Source organism: Salvelinus sp. IW2-2015, linkage group LG31 (genome assembly GCF_002910315.2).
Source record: "Salvelinus sp. IW2-2015 linkage group LG31, ASM291031v2, whole genome shotgun sequence".
Lineage (NCBI taxonomy): Eukaryota > Metazoa > Chordata > Actinopteri > Salmoniformes > Salmonidae > Salvelinus > Salvelinus sp. IW2-2015.
Genome location: NC_036870.1, coordinates 17794338 through 17807617, shown reverse-complemented (window position 1 = coordinate 17807617; position 13280 = coordinate 17794338). Strand labels below are relative to the sequence as shown.

Here is a 13280-nt window from a genome sequence, read left to right as displayed (position 1 = left end):
TTCGAAACCTCTGGTTACTGGCACGCTTCTCTAACCTCTGGTTACTGGCACGCTTCTCTAACCTCTGGTTACTGGCACGCTTCTCTAACCTGCTGGATTAGCTGGCACGGCTTCTCTAACCTCTGGTTACTGGCACGCTTCTCTAACCTCTGCTAAGAGGCTACATTCCATCCCTATCCCTCAGATCAAGATGAATAAAGTTAACAAATCAAACTCTGCAGCGGGTTCAAAAGATCACTTATATGAAAAACAGTCACTCGTGGCCTCGGGTGCTTTCTCGGTTTTACAGAGCAGCTTTGATCTGCTAAATGTCACCATTGTCGTCTGGTTGCAAAACAATAACAATTCAAGGAGGTTTATTGTCCTCGGATGAGGTTATTACCCTGTTTTTCGTTCTGAATGAAACGTGACCAGAGCAGAGTGTAATGTGAACGTGACCAAGCAGAGCATGTGACGTGAAAGGCAGAGTGTAATGTTGAACGTGACCGAGGGCAGAGTTAATGTGAACGTGACAGAGGCAGAGTATAATGTGAATGACTATGTAGGCAGAGTGTAATGTGAACGTGACCAAGAGGCAAGTGTAATGTGAACGGACCAGAGGCAGAGTGTAATGTGAACGTGACCAGAGGCGAGTGTAATGTGAACGTGACCAGAGCAGAGTGTAATGTGAACGGACCAGAGAGCAGAGTGTAATGTGACAGCGTGACAGAGGCAAGAGTGTAATGTGAACGTGACCAGAGGCAGAGTGTAATGTGAACGTGACACAGAGGCAGAGTGTAATGTGAACGTGAAGCAGAGGCAGAGTATAGAGACCCAGTTCATCAGGGGCCCTTCATTCATATAACATTTTATACTAAATATCTGCGTGCGCTATTTCTGGAAAAAACTCCAAACGCACAAAAAATGTTGAGATTTAGAAACTTGGCTCACGCAATAAATACCCGTTTCCCGTTATAACGCAGACCTGCTTATAAAACTGTGCGCGCGTGAACGAGCATTATATTCCGTCTGAATAACGCCCATAATGCACCTTCCATGGTTACAATGACGCTATTATTTGCTGTATACCTTGAGGTATTACAATGAAACAAGCATATATCTAAAGAAATATAAAAGGCGAACTTCATCAAATGTTTTGGAGATGTTGGCAGAATGTATTTTTTATTTTTTTTGAATTATTTTTATTTCTTTCATCACATTCCAGTGGGTCAGAAGTTTACATACATTTAATTAGTTTTTGGTAGCATTGCATTGAAATTGTTTAACTTGGGTCAAACGTTTCAGGTAGCCTCCACCAGCTTCCCACAATAAGTTGGGTGAATTTGTGTCCATTCACACTGACAGAGCTGGTGTAACTGAGTCAGGTTTGTTCGACACACTTTTTCAGTTCTGCTCACACATTTTCTATAGGATTGAGGTCAGAGCTTTGTGATGGCCATCCAATACCTTGACTTTGTTTGTCCTTAAGCCATTTTGCCACAACTTTGCAATTCCATCTATTTTGTGAAGTACACCAGACCCTCCTGCAGCAAAGCACCCCCACAACATGATGCTGCACCCCCGTGCTTCACGGTTGGGATGGTTTTCTTCGGCTTGCAAGCCTCCCCCTTTTCCTCCAAACATAAAGATGGTCATTATGAACAAACAGTTAAATTTTTGTTTCATCAGACCAGAAGACATTTCTCCAAAAAGTACAATCTTTGTCCCCATGTGCAGTTGCAACCGTAGTCTGGCTTTTTTATGCCGGTTTTGGGGCAGTGGCTTCTTCCTTGCTGAGCGGCCTTTCAGGATATGTCGATATAGGACTCATTTTACTGTGGATAATAGACTAACTCTTTTGTACCTGTTTCCTCCAGCATCTTCACAAGGTCCTTTGCTGTTGTTCTGGGATTGATTTGCACTTTTCGCACTAAAGTATGTTCATCTCTAGGAGACAGAACGCGTCTCCTTCCTGAGCGGTATGACGGCTGCGTGGTCCCATGGTGTTTATACTTGCGTACTATTGTTTGTACAGATGAACGTGGTACCTTCAGGCATTTGGAAATTGCTCCCAAGGATGAACCAGACCTGTGGAGGTCTACAATCTTTTTTCCTGAGGTCTTGGCTGACTTTTGATTTTCCCATGGTGTCAAGCAAAGAGGCACTGAGTTTGAAGGTAGGCCTTGAAATACAACCACAGGTACACCTCCAACTGACTCAAATTATGTCAATTAGAAGCTTCTAAAGCCATGACATCATTTTCTGCAATTTTCCAAGCTGTTTAAAGGCACAGTCAACTTAGTGTATGTAAACTTCGGACGCACTGGAATTATGATACAGTGAATTATAAGTGAAATAATCTGTCTGTAAACAATTGTTGGAAAACTGACTTGTGTAATGCACAAAGTAGATGTCCTAACCAACTTGCCAAAACTATAGTTTGTTAACAAGACATTTGTGGAGTGGTTGAAAAATGAGTTTTAATGACTCAAACATAAGTGTATGTAAATTTCCGACTTCAACTGTAGTTATTTTTCAAGAGGATTGCTTCATTTAGCGTAGCACTTTCTTGCAGCATCTTTTACAGCAAAGAGATGTTATATTTGAGATTCTTCCAAGTAGCAACCCTTTGCCTTGATGACAGCTTTGCACACTCTTGGCATTCTCTCAACCAGCTTCATGAGGTAGTCACCTAGAATGCATTTCAACTAACAGGTGTGCCTTCTTAAAAGTTAATTTGTGGAATTTCTTTCCTTCTTTATGCATTTGAGCCAATCAGTTGCGTTGTGACAAGGTAGGGGTGGTATATAGAAGATAGCCTTATTTGGTAAAAGACCAAGTCCATATTATGGCAAGAACAGCTCAAATAAGCAAAGAAAAACGACAGTCCATCATTACTTTAAGACATCAAGGTCAGTCAATCCGGAACATTTCAACAACTTTGAAAGTTTCTTCAAGTGCAGTCTCAACTGGCTCTCATGAGGACCGCCACAGGAAAGGAAGACACAGAGTTACCTCTGCTGTAGAGGATTAGTTCATTAGAGTTACCAGCCTCAGATTGCAGCCCAAATAAATGCTTCACAAGTTCAAGTCACAGACACATCTCAACATCAACTGTTCAGAGGAGACTGTGTGAATCAGACCTTCATGGTCGAATTGCTGCAAAGAAACCACTACTAAATGACACCAATAAGAAGAAGACACTTGCTTGTGCCAAGAAACATAAGCGATGGACATTATCCTGGTGGAAATCTGTCCTTTGGTCTGATGAGTCCAAATGTAAGATTTTTGGTTCCAACCGCCGTGTCTGTGAGACACAGAGTAGGTGAACGGATGATGGAGGAGGAGGTGTGATGGTGCTTTGCTGGTGACAATGTCAGTGATTTATTTTGAATTTAAGGCACACTTAACCAGCATGGCTACCAGAGCATTCTGCAGCGATACGCCATCCCATCTGGTTTGCGCTTAATAGGACTATCATATGTTTTTCAACAGGACAATGACCCAACACACCTCCAGGCTGTGTAAGGGCTACTTGACCATGAAGGAGAGTGATGGTGCTTCATCAGATGACCTGGCCTCCACAATCATCCGACGTCAACCCAAATGAGATGGTTTGGGATGAGTTGGACCGCAGACTGAAGGAAAATCAGCCAAGTACTAAGTATGTGGGAACTCCTTCAAGATTGTTGGAAAAGCGTTCCAGGTGAAGCTGGTTGAGAGAATGCAGAGAGTATGCAAAGCTGTCATCAAGGCAACGGGTGGCTACTTTGTAGAATCTAAAATATATTTTGATTTGTTTAACACTTTAGTTACTATATGATTCCATGTGTTATTTCATAGTTTGGATGTCTTCACTATTATTCTACAACGTAGAAAATAGTAAAAAATAAAGAAAAACTCTTGAATGAGTAGGTGTATCCAAACTTTTGACTGGTACTAAATGAAATTGGTAAAACAGTATGTAAACATTATTAAAGTGACCAGTGATTCCATGTCTATATACGTACATAGGGCGGCAGCATCTTAGGTGCAGGGTTGAGTAACCGGGTGGTAGCCAGCTACTGACAGTGACTAAGTTCAGGGCAGGGTACTGGGTGGAGGCCAGCTAGTGATGGCTATTTAAGATAGCTGTTTTTCAGTCTCCACTTTGATGCACTGGTACGGTCCACCTTCGGGATGATAGCGGGGTGAACAGCCCATGGCTCAGGTGGTTGATGTCCTTGATTATCTTTTTGGCCTTCCTGCGACATCAGGTGCTGTGGGTGTCCTGGAGGGCAGGCAGTGCACCTGGTGATGCGTTGTGCAGACCGCACCACCCTCTGGAGAGCCCTGCAGTTGCGGGCGGTGCAGTCGCCGTACCAGGAAGTGATATAGCCCGACAGGATGCTGTCAATGGTGCATCTGTAAACATTTTGTGAGGTACTTACCCAGAAAGACTCACAGCTGTAATCGCTGCCAAAGGTGAGTAACATGTATTGACTCAAGTGTTCAACCCCCCTACGTAATTAAGATATTATGGTTTTATTTTTCATTTAAAAAGAAAACAGTATGTTGTGTAATTGACAAGAAATTACATTTAAATCCATTTTAATCCCACATAGCACAAAATGTAGAAAAAGTCAAGTGGTGTGAATACATTCTGAAGGCACTGTATACAGTAGTTCAGAGTTGTTTGTGTGTGTATGCATACACATACTGTATGCTATCTTCATCTGGTCAGACAATGTGTTGAAAGGAGCTAGTAATTGGTTGCTGGGCTCCATGCCAATTCTCCTCGTTTCCTCACTTCCAAACACACACACACACACAGTGCCCACTTACACAATTTAATAGAACAGCTTTAAATGGCTTCAACAGCTAAGCTCCAACCTTAAATGTACCAGTATTACTGTGCAGCAGTGTGCAAGCTATAAGCTACAGCCACTTTAGGTAGGTCACAGGCACACGTACAACAGAATCATGTGAAATTCACATTAGTTGTGTTTGCTTGTATCATATTGAACAAGCTAGGGCTCCGGTGGTTGGATCTCATATATAAGATCAGTCGACTGGACACAAAGGGAATGTCTATTCATTTCCTTTTATTTCATATACATATTAAAAATGTTTTTGGCACACTCATGTCTGTCTATAACATACATATATACACACACCTCTTAAATGATTTACTCCAAAACAATGTCATGATAGTCTCTACTGTACATTGATAAAGGAAACTAAAAAGGCAATCTCGGTGCTTCAATTCACATTCGTCAGGTAAATCCACCCGTTGATCCACTGCAAAACCAGACCAAAGCAGGATCCAGTCCAGAGCACAGTCAGGTCAATTTGACATGTCATGATGTCACAATCTCCCGCCACATCTGTATGTCCGTGGCGACCGCGAGTGGTCGTCACCGTTCGTGTTTCGACATACTTTCTCCTCTCTCTACCACGGCAACTCTGTTTCTCAGCTCCTTCAGCGCCACGTCCACAAAGAACTCGGCCATGACAGGACAATGGTCGGACGCCACCCCGCCCCACGACCAGTTGTCAGGTATCCAGGGGTTGGTCAGGCCCTCCCGCACCACCACGCAGTGACCTGCAGGGGGCAGCACATACATGTAGATACATACAGGTCAGAGGTTAAACATTCAGATAAAATTCCTGGTGGCACTCAAATCACTCCATAGCCAAGCTCATCACAGTAACAGACATGCAAATCGAGCATTCATGTGCCAATGGTTAGATTGGTATCTTATTGCAGTGGGCATAACTAGAACGGTATGAATGCTACATATTCTGACACACACATCTGTAGACAGACAGATGTACCTGCGTAGATCTTCTTCAGTGACTTGCTGACCCAGATGTTGTCCAGACAGAGGGAGCCCTGGGGGAAGCGGGTGCTGATGTTGGTGAACATGTTGGGGGGCAACAGGGGGCTCAGCCGCTCCTTCCTCAGCTGGTCTAGCTCACTGCTCTGGGGGGAAAGGCCAAAGTCCCCCAACACGACCAGGCCCTTCTGAACTGTCACACAGAAACCACAGATGGACATTAGCCATGTAGCGACGTCAAATAACCGAATGCAATAACCCACCGAGGAAGAGAAAGAGGGTAAGAATAATGGAAGAGAAAGAGGACATACGTTTTGAAAAGACAGAATAGGGTGACCTATAGCTACTGACCTTTCAGTGCCTTCTGGATACTAGAGGTCAGTCTGTGGGCCTTGACTTCCTCAGAGTGGTGGTTCCTAACGTTGGACTCCTCAGCCCCAGACACGGCCGGAGCTCTCATGTGGACATTGACCATCGTCAGCTCAGACGATCCAATCTAGTCACATATTAACCATTAACATTATTTTAGTCTGTCCGGCAGGACATTATATGGTTATAATGGTATTGATAGGGGCAATAAAATGAGTAATGCGTTCTGTTACAGTCATTTTATGATCATCATTTCAGCATAGGGAGATCCCACAAAACACACACACTCCCTGTTGACTTACATAAAAGTGGGCAAGATACGGCCGGGCGTGTTTCCCATTGCCGTTGCCAACAGGACTCTCCAGGACGGAAGCATCTTTCAGGTCAATCCCAGAAGAGCTGTCCCACAGGAACCCAGAATAACTGACTCCCTGATGGGAGAGAGGACAACAGACAGACAGCAGTTGATGGGAGAGAGGACAACAGACAGACAGCAGTGAAGAAAGGAGACTAGTCAAACTTCCAGAAAACCCTTGAACCAGAATTGGAGTCAACTCCCAAAGCCTGAGCTCAGTCTCTATATCACTAGGGAGAAGGGGGGGGGCTAAGTGTTTCCTGATCTGCCCTCTCTAAATATAGAGAGCCTGGGGATGTCTGGCCTGTATACAGTAGATGAAGGCATGGCTGTATCTTCAGTTCTCCTCTCTGTTAGTTAAATGAGATCTCTCACCTAGGGAAGTATAAGCCTCTCTGAGTTCTGGTGGGTCTGCCCCTGGGGCAGGAGGGGATCATGTGCTGGGATAATGGGGGGGGGGAGATTAACAGGAGGGTGAGACACGGTCAGCATCACAGACAGCGAGCCAGATAGAGAGACAGACAGAGAGACAGACAGAGACAGACGTGTGTCATAGATAATTAAGGCCAGAGAACAAGGCCAATGCAGCAGAGCCTCAGACAGATATGATACCCACTGGCTACATCCTCCTGCTGCTAATTCAATGGAGCTTTCTAAACCGTGTGCAGAAAGCAGACACAAACACTTGCACAAAAAAAACGAATCAAATTGTACACACACACACACACACACACACACACACACCACCAAAAGCCATTATAAAAACTAATCGAATCGTACACGGAGATCCTGCTCTATAGTGAACAGGTCAGAGCAGCAGCAGAAGAGTTATAGCTCCATTCCAGAGCATCTTCACAATACGGCTCCTTGACAAACTGCAGACGCTGACAGTGGCAGGACTAGGAGAGGGAGGCTTGACAGTGGCAGGACTAGGAGAGGGAGGCTTGACAGTGGCAGGACTAGGAGAGGGAGGCTTGAACGTGGCATGGGACTAGGAGAGAGAGGCTTGACAGTGGCAGGACTAGGAGAGGGAGGCTTTGAACAGTGGCAGGGGCCTTGACAGTGGCAGGACTAGGAGAGGGAGGCTTGACAGTGGCAGGACTAGGAGAGAGAGCGCTTGACAGTGGCAGGACTAGGAGAGAGGCTTGACAGTGGCAGGACTAGGAGAGAGAGGCTTGACAGTGGCAGGACTAGGGCAGGGAGGCTTGACAGTGGCAGGGAAGGCTGACAGTGGCAAGAGGCTGACAGTGGCAATAAGGAGGCTGACAGTGGCAAGGAGGCTGACAGTGGCAAGGAGGCTGACAGTGGCAAGGAGGCTGACAGTGGCCAAGGAGGCTGACAGTGGCAGAGGAGGGCTGACAGTGGCAGGGAGGCTGACAGTGGCAGGGAGGCTGACAGTGGCAAGACTAGGAGAGGGAGGCTGGGAGGGCTGAAGGCTGACAGTGGCAAGACTAGGAGAGGAGGCTGGGAGGGCTGGAAGGCTGACAGTAACGGACTAGGAGAGGAAGGCTTGATAGTGGCAGGACTAGGGCAGGGAGGCTGACAGTGGCAGGGAGGCTGACAGTGGCAGGGAGGCTGACAGTGGCAGGGAGGCTGACAGTGCAGACTAGGAAGGGAGGCTGACAGTGGCAGGAAGGCTACGTGGCAGGAAGGCTGACAGTGGCAGGAAGGCTGACAGTGGCAGACTAGGAGAGGGAGGCTTGACAGTGGAGGGAGGCTTGACAGTGGCAGGACTAGGAGAGAGAGGCTTGACAGTGGCAGGACTAGGAGAGAGAGGCTTGACAGTGGCAGGACTAGGAGAGAGAGGCTTGACAGTGGCAAGGAGGCTGACAGTGGAAGGAGGCTGACAGTGGGCAAGGAGGCTGAACAGTGGCAAGGAGGCTGACAGTGGCAAGGAGGCTGACAGTGGCAAGGAGGCGACAGTGGCAGGAGGCGAAGGTGGAAGGAGGCTGACAGTGGCAGGAGGTGACAGTGGCAAGGAGGCTGACAGTTGGCAAGGAGGCTGACAGTGGCAAGGAGGCTGACAGTGGCAGGGAGGCTGACAGTGGCAAGACTAGGAGAGGGAGGCTGGGAGGGCTGGAAGGCTGACAGTAACAGGATTAGGAGAGGAAGGCTGACAGTGGCAGGACTAGGAGAGGGGGGCTGACAGTGGAAGGGAGGCTGACAGTGGCAGGGAACCTGACAATGGCAAGGCTAGGAGAGGGAGGCTGGGAGGGCTGGAAGGCTGACAGTAACAGGACTAGGAGAGGAGGCTGACAGTGCAGGACTAGAGAGGGAGGCTAGGAGGCTGACAGTGGCAGGACTAGGAGAGGGAGGCTGAAGGCTGACAGTGGCAGGACTAGGAGGGGAGGCTGGAAGGCTGACAGTGGCAGGGAGGCTGACAGTGGCAGGGAGGCTGACAGTGGCAAGACTAGGAGAGGGAGGCTGGGAGGGCTGGAAGGCTGACAGTAACAGGACTAGGAGGGGAAGGCTTGATAGTGGCAGACTAGGGCAGGGAGGCTGACAGTGGCAGGGAGGCTGACAGTGGCAAGACTAGGAAAGGAGGCTGGGAGGGATGGAAGGCTGACAGTAACAGGACTAGGAGAGGGAGGCTGGGAGGGCTGGAAGGCTGACAGTAACAGGACTAGGAGAGGAAGGCTTGATAGTGGCAGGACTAGGGCAGGGAGGCTGACAGTGGCAGGGAGGCTGACAGTGGCAGGGAGGCTGACAGTGGCAAAACTAGGAGAGGGAGGCTGGGAGGGCTGGAAGGCTGACAGTAACAGGACTAGGAGAGGGAGGCTGACAGTGGCAGGGAGGCTGACAGTGGCAAGACTAGGAGAGGGAGGCTGGAGAGGGCTGGAAGGCTGACAGTAACAGGACTAGGAGAGGAAGGCTTGATAGTGGCAGGACTAGGGCAGGGAGGCTGACAGTGGCAGGGAGGCTACAGTGGCAGGAGCTGACAGTGGCAAGGCTAGGAGAGGGAGGCTGGGAGGGCTGGAAGGCTGACAGTAACGGACTAGGAGAGGGAGCTGACAGTGGCAGGAAGGCTGACAGTGGCAGGAAGGCTGACAGTGGCAGGAAGGCTGACAGTGGCAAGACTAGGAGAGGGAGGCTGGGAGGGCTGACAGTGGCAGAATAGGAGAGGGGGCTGGGAGGGCTGACAGTGGCAGGACTAGGAGAGGAGGCTGGGGGCTGACAGTGGCAGGACTAGGAGAGGGAGGCTGGAATGCTGACAGTGGCAGGACTAGGAGAGGGAGCTGGAAGGATGACAGTGGCAGGACTAGGAGAGGGAGGCTGGAAGGCTGCAGTGGCAGACTAGGGAGGGAGGCTGGAAGGCTGACAGTGGCATGACTAGGAGAGGGAGGCTGGGAGGCTGACAGTGGCAGGACTAGCAGAGGGAGGCTGGAAGGCTGACAGTGGCAGGACTATGAGAGGAGGATTTCATGCTGACAGTACTAGAGGTCAGAGAGGGGACAGGGCTGGGAGGCTGACAGTACTAGAGGTCAGAGGGGGGGACAGGCTGGGAGCTGACAGTACTAGAGGTCAGAGGGAGGACAGGGCTGGGAGGCTGACAGTACTTGAGGTCAGAGGGAGGACTAGGAGGGATGGTTGACTGACCCCCCTCCACATTATCTGTACTATCCATCTTACTTGACAGGAGCCATCAGGCACAGAGCACAGAATAAAGCTCAAGTTTACTTCAAGGGTCAATTTCAAGACTGGCTTCCTCGGAGGTTAAACACTGCTTTCTAGTCCTTGTGGTGTTTGGAAGACAGAGTGTGTGTGCCCTCAGAGATTCTTTATGGGTTGGACAGACATTATGGGAAAAGCGCCTCTCTAAGGGTCCCTAAATCAACCAGCTTTAAATCATACTGTACTAGACCATCTGACCTTTGACCACTACAGCAGGCCTTCGATCAAATCGAGTCGAAATTCAACAGCTCAGACACAAGAGGTATGTGGCAGGGTCTACAGTCATCACGGATTACAAAAAAAAACCAGCCCCGTCGAGGACCAGGATGTCTTGCTCCCAGACAGGCTAAACAACTTTTTTGCCCGCTTTGAGGACAATACAGTGCCATGACACGGCCCCCTACCAAAACCTGCGGGCTCTCCTTCACTGCAGCCGAGGTGAGTAAAACATTTAAACGTGTTAACCCCGCAAGGCTGCAGGCCCAGAGGCATTCCCAGCCGCGTCCTCAGAGCATGCGCAGACCAGCTGGCTGGTGTGTTTACGGACATATTCAATCAATCCTTATCCCAGTCTGCTGTTCCCACATGCTTCAAGAGGGCCACCATTGTTCCTGTTCCCAAGAAAGCTAAGGTAACTGAGCTAAACGACTATCGCCCCGTACACTCACTTCCGTCATCATGAAGTGCTTGAGAGACTAGTCAAGGACCATATCACCTCCACCCTACCGGACACCCTAGACCCACTCCAATTTGCTTACCGACCCAATAGGTCCACAGACGACGCAATCGCAACCACACTGCACACTGCCCTAACCCATCTGGACAAGAGGAATACCCATGTGAGAATGCTGTTCATCGATTACAGCTCAGCATTTAACACCATAGTACCTCCAAACTCGTCATCAAGCTCGAGACCCTGGTCTCGACCCGCCCTGTGCAACTGGGTCCTGGACTTCCTGACGGGCCCGCCCAGGTGGTGAGGGTAGGTAACAACATCTCCACCCCGCTGATCCTCAAACACTGGCCCCACAAGGGTGCGTTCTGAGCCCTCTCCTGTACTCCCTGTTCACCCACGACTGCGTGGCCATGCACGCCTCCAACTCGATCATCAAGTTTGCGGATGACACTACAGTGGTAGGCTTGATCACCAACAACGACGAGACGGCCTACAGGGAGGAGGTGAGGGCCCTCGGAGTGGTGTCAGGAAAATAACCTCATACTCAACGTCAACAAAACAAAGAAGATGATTGTGGACTTCAGGAAACAGCAGAGGGAGCACCCCCCTATCCACATCGACGGGTCAGTAGTGGAGAAGGTGGAAAGTTAAGTTCCTCGGTGTACACATCACGGACAAACTGAATTGGTCCACCCACACAGACAGCGTTTGGAAGAAGGCGCAGCAGCGCCTCTTCAACCTCAGGAGGCTGAAGAAATTCGGCTTGTCACCAAAAGCACTCACAAACTTCTACAGATGCACAATCGAGAGCATCCTGTCGGGCTGTATCACCGCCTGGTACGGCAACTGCTCCGCCCACAACCGTAAGGCTCTCCAGAGGGTAGTGAGGTCTGCAGAACGCATCACCGGGGCAAACTACCTGCCTCCAGGCACCTAACACCACCCGTGTCACAGGAAGGCCATAAAGATCATCAAGGACAACAACCACCCAAGCCACTGCCTGTTCACCCCGCTATCATCCAGAAGGCGAGGTCAGTACAGGTGCATCAAAGCAGGGACGAGAGACTGAAAAACAGCTTCTATCTCAAGGCCATCAGACTGTTAAACAGCCACCACTAACATTTAGCGGCCGCTGCAACATACTGACTCAACTCCAGCCACTTTAAAAATGGAATTGATGGAAATTATGTAAAAATGTACCACTAGCCACTTTAAGCAATGCCACTTAATACTATGTTTACATACCCTACATTACCCATCTCATATGTATATACTGTACTCTATATCATCTACTGCATCTTGCCATCTTTATGCAATACATGTACCACTAGCCACTTTAAACTATGCCACTTTATGTTTACATACCCTACAGTACTCATCTCATATGTATATACCGTACTCTATACCATCTACTGCATCTGCCATGCCGTTCTGTACCACCACTCATCCATATATCTTTATGTACATATTCTTTATCCCTTCACACTTGTGTGTGTGTGTAAGGTAGTAGCGTGGAATTGTTAGGTTAGATTACTGTTGGTTATTACTGCATTGTCGGAACTAGAAGCACAAGCATTTCGCTACACTCGCATTAACATCTGCTAACCATGTGTATGTGACTAATAAAATTTGATTTGATTTGATTTGATTTGATCAAGGATCTTTGTGCTACATCTGGTCACTGTTAACAGACCCTTAGTAGAGAGGTTATTGTTGAGCGTAAAGGTTAGCACATTTTTCAGTAATAATGTCTGTTTACTTCTGGGCTTCGTGAACTAATTGAGATGGGTGGTCTGTTTCAGATGGAGCGTGAGATTGTAAGAGGGCTGGTGGAAGAACAGAGCGGGAGAGAGACGGAAAGAGAGAGAGAGGGGGAGAGCAGCAAGAAAGACGAGAGAAGAAAATTGTTTTTCGTGCAGTGAGGTCATCAGTATCCTTACCTTGTTGGACAGTCCTGTGGGTTTCTCAGAGACGGTACTCTTCCAGACCCCCGTGGTCCTCTCCACTTCCTCACGCTGTCCAACGAGCCCTGGTTCAGTTCCACACAGAACTGCAACACAATAGAGGGTTTTGTATTATTACACAACACCAGACTGGACAGAAGACCATAGAAATAGTGTAGTAGTCATTCAGTCATTCTATTTCTATGCAGTGGGCAATGCAATGGATGTAGGGGGCATGTTACACAGCAGCTGACTGGACATAGCAAGTAGTATCACAACTACTGTCAACACACTATTTTTGTCTCTGCGTTTATTTATCCGCTACAATCTGCTTTTAAATAGCACAGCAGATATTTAACAACTTGAAATTAGCACCGTTTTGGTATGAAGTGAAATGACTCGTCAAATGATACTTTTGAAATGACCTAAAATAGTACCATATGATTTGGAAAGAGAAAAAAAGTGAC

General features: G+C 48.2%; 1 protein-coding gene across 1 annotated transcript; it reads right to left on the bottom strand.

Annotated features, from left to right (window-relative positions):
* Positions 1–5043: 5043 nt before the first annotated feature.
* LOC111956224 (endonuclease/exonuclease/phosphatase family domain-containing protein 1) lies at positions 5044–12927 on the bottom strand (the record flags this gene model as incomplete). The annotated part of the gene is made up of 5 exons (XM_070436377.1): positions 5044–5563; positions 5797–5991; positions 6150–6294; positions 6470–6598; positions 12811–12927. Coding segments are annotated over 5 exons (774 nt in total), but the record flags the coding sequence as incomplete, so codon positions are not given.
* Between the last annotated feature and the right edge of the window lie 353 nt (positions 12928–13280).